At 39.9% G+C, this 5,725-nt stretch overlaps 1 protein-coding gene across 2 annotated transcripts; it reads left to right on the top strand.

The window, feature by feature from the left end:
• The first annotated feature begins 44 nt into the window (after nucleotides 1-44).
• Nucleotides 45-4,344, top strand: mettl21ca (methyltransferase 21C, AARS1 lysine a). Of its 2 annotated transcripts, none has more exons than XM_032533867.1 (5): nucleotides 45-245; nucleotides 705-878; nucleotides 982-1,127; nucleotides 1,512-1,629; nucleotides 2,189-4,344. In XM_032533867.1, exons 2-5 carry the CDS (start codon nucleotides 728-730, stop codon nucleotides 2,572-2,574), a joined length of 801 nt encoding a protein of 266 aa, XP_032389758.1. In that variant the 5' UTR covers nucleotides 45-245; nucleotides 705-727; the 3' UTR covers nucleotides 2,575-4,344. The 2 variants fall into 2 exon arrangements, with proteins under 2 accessions (XP_032389758.1, XP_032389682.1); XM_032533791.1 differs by having other exon boundaries at nucleotides 47-227.
• Nucleotides 4,345-5,725: the final 1,381 nt, after the last annotated feature.

Genomic DNA, 5,725 nt, shown 5'->3' with positions numbered 1-5,725 from the left:
TGTGTGTGTGTGTGTGTGTGTGTGTGTGTGTGTGTGTGTGTGTTTACCAAATGTGCGCTTGCTTGTGTTCATTTCTCCTAGTGAGCACAGCTCTAAAAATACCCTCATGCCCTTGTAGTGATGATGATGGGTGTAACCAACAGGATGCTGAGACTATAACCTCAAAGTCAGAGGTCTCCAGATGCATTGCTCCTTAGATCCTTGACTGGGAAATAAAGCAGCAGCAGGAAGGCCAAAGGTCACAGGTAGGGTGTTAGAGTGTGACGTTTTCACTTTATTCACACAAGCTGTGTGGGAAACACTTGCAGAGAGAAATTTTTTAATAAGACTTTGGACGTAGGGTGTTAGGATTTGAAAATGTGTCTCCCATGTAGTTTGACTGTTCCTGGTCCCATTAGAGGACTTGTTTTGTGCATTTAGTCGGGTAAACTGTAGGACTGCAGTTAAAAGTACAACAATTATATAGACACAGTAGCTAATTAATCAGTTAAATATTAAAATGTATCAATACAAATTCTTGCAAATAATTTTGTATATCCCCTAGTCTGTTCTCACTTTGGGAACAAAGACATGAAAGACCCATAAAAAAAGATTAAGTTAATTAAGTTAAGAGAAAAATGAATTAAAAAAGAAACATTACATTAAAAAAAAAGGTTTAATTGAAGCTGAAGTTGTAATGCATATCTGTTATCTGTCTTTCCAAGTCCAACAGCATACAGGATTTGATATGGATACTTTGTCCACGTACTGTGTGGAGGGAACCAGTAATCTGAGAAGCGGAGAGGAAGGCAAGGAGGAGGAAGAAAAAGAAGACGTGGAAGAGGAGAAGGAAGATGGGGGTGAAGATGGGGGTGAAGAAGATATAGAGGGGAAAAAAGGTCAAATGAAACTATGCATTAAAAAGCAGGAAGTGAAATGTTTCCAAACTCACACAGAGCAGAGACCACAGAGAACTGAGTATCTGACTTTTGTATCATTCAGATGAGTCGGCCGACCAGAAGCTACAAAGACCGGCCTGGGTTCCGTGTTTTTTCTACAAAGCAGATAAAGAGGTGTACAATTACGTGGGCCAGGAGATCATCATCAGGTGCGGTCTTGACTCGTATGCAGGCATGATATGGCCAGCAGTGAGTAGGACCTTTTTTGCGACCTCATTCACCACACAATGACATACAGTACCTGTGTTAATACTATTATTTATAGGATGGCTCTGTTTACTGGTGCAATCACATGCCAAAGTGTTTGTGTCAGTTTTGGAATATGGGGGGTCATATATTGAGATGCTTCTGCCCAACCTCTGAGGCCCCTAGACAACATAATAACCACTGCTTCTCATTCACATACAAAGACCTTGTTGGTTAAATTGCCATTTTATATCTCATCTTTGTTGCTCTGACCCTCTGGCCCATACTTAACCTGCGCAAGTGATGCTTCAGGAGCCCCGACCCAGAACTGATCTAAAAACCCTTAATACCACCCCTGTAACTCATAGTCGTCTTGATTTCCCTCAGGCTCTGGCTCTCTGTCACTATCTGGACACCCATCGCGAACAGTTGAGTCTTATGGACAAGGCGGTCCTGGAGATTGGGGCAGGAACTGGCCTCCTGTCTATTGTAGCAGCACTCCTCGGTAAGAGGTTTTGGTTACACGTTACTTGAAGGTATCTACAAAAGAGTGACATGGCACTGTCATGAATGTGTCATAAAACATTATAAAGAAGTTATAAACATTTATGTCATAATGCTTATTTTGTCATTCAGTGTCATTTGGTTTTGTCATGACAAGTTATGATTATGGTTATGGTTAGGTTTAGGGTTCATGCGTCATGTGTTCATGACAGTGTCATGTCGCTCTTATGTAGAAAACTTCAAGTAAAATGTTACTGAAGTTTTTTTGCCATTTGCACAGGTACAGAGTAGAAGTCAATCAAAGAACAAGAAACAAAGATATGGCGGAGTAATGAGCAGTTAAAAAGAAGAAACACAGAAGAGAACACATCTGTGTGGCTCACACAGTGAAGTAAAACAAAAAGGTGTTATGTCAATAGATTAGAATGTATGCATGTGGGCTTTAGGTAATTGATATTGTTCTTCCCAGTGTGTATTAGGGGGTTCAGGTGAAGTACTATGAGTTTAGATGAACTGGGGGCTTGGAGTAACTGAAACAATGAACTTCCTACTGTCCTCAGGTGCCTGGGTGACAGCCACAGACCTTCCAGAGGCCCTGAGCAACCTGAGAGCCAACCTTAACAGGAACACCAGGGGCCACTGCAGATACACACCCCAAGTGGCAACTCTGTCCTGGGGCGACGGCCTGGAGCGCTGCTACCCTACATCCGTCTACCGATACGACTACGTGCTGGCAGCTGATGTGGTCTACCATCACGATTTCCTAGATGAGCTCCTGGTCACCATGAAGCATTTCTGCAAACCAGGAACGACTTTGATCTGGGCCAACAAGGTGAGGTATGAGACTGATCTGACTTTCATGGAGAAGTTTAAAAAGGCTTTCCACACAAGTATACTGGCTGAAGACGAAGAGATGAAGATCTTCATGGCAACGTGTAGAGTGTGAAAGACAGAAAAGATATGGATGGATTACTCAATGTCCCCTACGGGCCCAGGGACTCCTGAGTCAGAGCCTCTGTTTAAAGATATTAACATTACTCTTTGGGAAGTCAAAGAGCGAGTATCTGCCACCATTAAGTTTTGCATTTGTTGTTTGTTTTTCTCTCCAAATAATACAATGGCACAGTGCCTTTTTAAGCTATAACAATAATAATTAGTAAAGCTATTTGTTTCCTTTGATGGTTTTTATATAATAATTGTATGTTCATTTGTAAAATGTAATCAAAACTTGTCAGTTTGGAACTGTACTAGCAGGAAGGCGTAGCAAGAGTTAAGACAGCCTCTCTTCATCTCCAGTTTTCAACCATCACCGGAACTGCAGTTACTATTTGATTTACCTGTAAAAATATAATTTTTAAAGATGCCAAACAAACCCATTTCTCTGTCCACTGGAGGGTCAGCTGCTGCTATGTAGAGAGGAGGGTCTTTTGCCCGTGTGTGCATCAGGGCCCATGATCTCATAATCTGTTATAAAGGATTTACGATGCTCGCAACCAGCAGGCACTAAAGACGGTAAGAAGGGCAACGCAGAAAGGGTTTTAGTTTAGTTGTTGCTTGAACTTAAACTTTCACTTATTTCACTTTTTACTCCATGCTCTCCTGGTCTGATGCCATACTTACTACCTTGTGAAGCACCCTATTTAGCCTGAATAAGTTAAACCTGTGCTACATAAGGTTAGAATTAGAATCAAACTAGTTATGTCTCAGTGTTGAAGTAAAAACAATTATTTAATTAATTGACAAGTCATCTTTTCAGTTATTTCTTTTAAGAACAAATGCTAAAAGTTTGACATTTCAGCTTCTCAAATGTGCAGATTTAATGCTTTTCTATTTCATATATGATAACCGAATATCTTTAGGTTTTGGACCGCTAGGGGACAAAGCAGTCAATTTGAATGTGTCATGTTGGGCTGTTGTAGCTTGGCTTCGCCCGCCTACATTTTGTACTTCAGCTCATTTTTCATTTTCAGTACAAATGAAATGTCCAAGAGTCTGGTAGGACTGCGTGTCTACATTAGTCATGAAATGTCCTGTTTTTAACGGCATGTGACTTGAAAGTTTATTTTTAAACATTTCTATTGTTTAATACAGTGAAAAAAAAAATGAAGAAAAACCCTTGTATCTGTGAACCTCTTCTTCTACTTTGCTAATTTCTGAACAAACTCTTAGCCGGCTATTTCAAATGACGAGGACAATAAAAAGAATAAAACTCACTTACATAACTCAACGAAACACTCCAACACATTCCATTTTGCTGTGCTTACAAATGATGAGCAGAGAACACTTAAAATTCTTCCAAATCATTTTTATTCAGTGTCTTTTTCCTTGAAGTTTTTTGTGACTTAATTCCACGTGACCACAACATAGTGTGACAGTTGCTTGGGTCTTTCCCACGTCATTGAGGAAGAATGGGTATAAAATGATATAATACTAAGAGCATACAACCTTATCTCATAACATTCTGTAAAATATTGGCATTTACTAAATTTGTATGACTACAAATATAAACACTCAACATCCAGAACAAGCATTTCTGAAGTATTTCCTGACACCAGCAGAGAGAAGTCTGGTGTCAGAAATGGACGGTACAGTCCTGTGGTGAAAGTTAAGGCCATTTTGGAGAGACTGTTATTGGCAACGCATACTGTAGACAACTGAACCCTGAATGTAACATTTGCCTGAAGCAAACCCCAAACACGGGAAAGAGGAGAAAAAAGGACGAAGCGACAGGAGAAAACAGAGGCAAAAAAAGACGATGAGGACAAAGTCTGTCAAACCCAACTGACTCTAGTAAAGCCCTACACACTTGGAGAGGCCTGTGCTGGCCGCTGCAGAGAGCGCACGCAAATCACAGCTAAAAACAGAAACACTTCACCCCTGAGTCAACGTGGGCTGTGACAACTGATTCGCCGCTGGCAAGTACCGTTACACTAGTTTGGTCAGGGCTAAATGTTGTTTACAAATCGCAACCAACACATCCTACTCATTCTGCCTTTAAAGTGAGGCAATACTACAGACTGTGACAGGAAATCTCACATTTTCTTTTACAGATCGACAAGCAAAAAAAAAGATGGAGAATCACAAACAAAAGATAAAAAGTATGTAGTTATTACATAGTTTGTATTAGGGCTGGGCAACATATTGATGTTATATCGATATCGTGATATGTGACTAGATATCGTTTGAGATTTTTCGCAATATGACACAAGTGTTTTTTTTACTAGTTTTACGAGGTGCATTACAGTAAAGTGATGTAATTTTCTGAACCTACCAGACTGTTTCAGCTGTTCTGTTATTTGCCTTTTCCCACTCAACCATTATATCCACATTACTGATGATTATTTTACAAAACGTAGTGTGTAAATACTTTGGGAAAGCTTTAATTGTCAACCCTACATTATCTTTGCAATATTAATATTTAAGTGTTTGGTGAAAATATTGTAATATTTGAATTTCTCCATATTGCCCAGCCCTAGTTTGTATCTTTAACATGGTCCTCTTTTGCAATGGAAAAACAAACAGTTGTGTGCTCGTTTGTTACGTGATTCAGGCGAGATATTTTAATGGACCATGCCAGTGTTTTTGAAGTTTAAGCTTAACTAAAAATCGTGTAAACCTGAACATTTAGAAAAGCATCAAGTCAACATCAAGTCTCCATTCAGTTGTGTCAAAGTTGCATTACATGTGCAGAATAAAGCATTGAAGTATTTTTCAAATAAATGTCTGCACAATTACACTGCATTGCTAAGCATCAAAATTTGTTAAAGGTCCCATGGCATGAAAATTTCACTTTATGAGTTTTTTTTTTTACATTAATATGAGTTCCCCCAGCCTGCCTATGGGCCCCCAGTGGCTAGAAATGGCGATGGGTGTTAACCAAGCCCTGGGGATCCTGCTCTGCCTTTGAGAAAATGAATGAAATTTTGCTCCTAATGAGGTCATGAGGGGCAAGGTTACCTTCCCTTTCTCTGCTTTGCCGGCCCAGAAAATTTGGCCCTCCCATGAGAGAGAGATATCATTGCTTTCAAACGAGAAAAGTAGCAGTTGGTAAAGCCCCCCCCTCCCTCTCCTCCTCAAAAGCTACAGACTCAAAAATG

Source organism: Etheostoma spectabile, chromosome 1, assembly GCF_008692095.1.
Source record: "Etheostoma spectabile isolate EspeVRDwgs_2016 chromosome 1, UIUC_Espe_1.0, whole genome shotgun sequence".
NCBI classification, from domain to species: Eukaryota; Metazoa; Chordata; class Actinopteri; order Perciformes; family Percidae; genus Etheostoma; species Etheostoma spectabile.
This window is presented reverse-complemented; position numbering and strand designations above follow the sequence as displayed.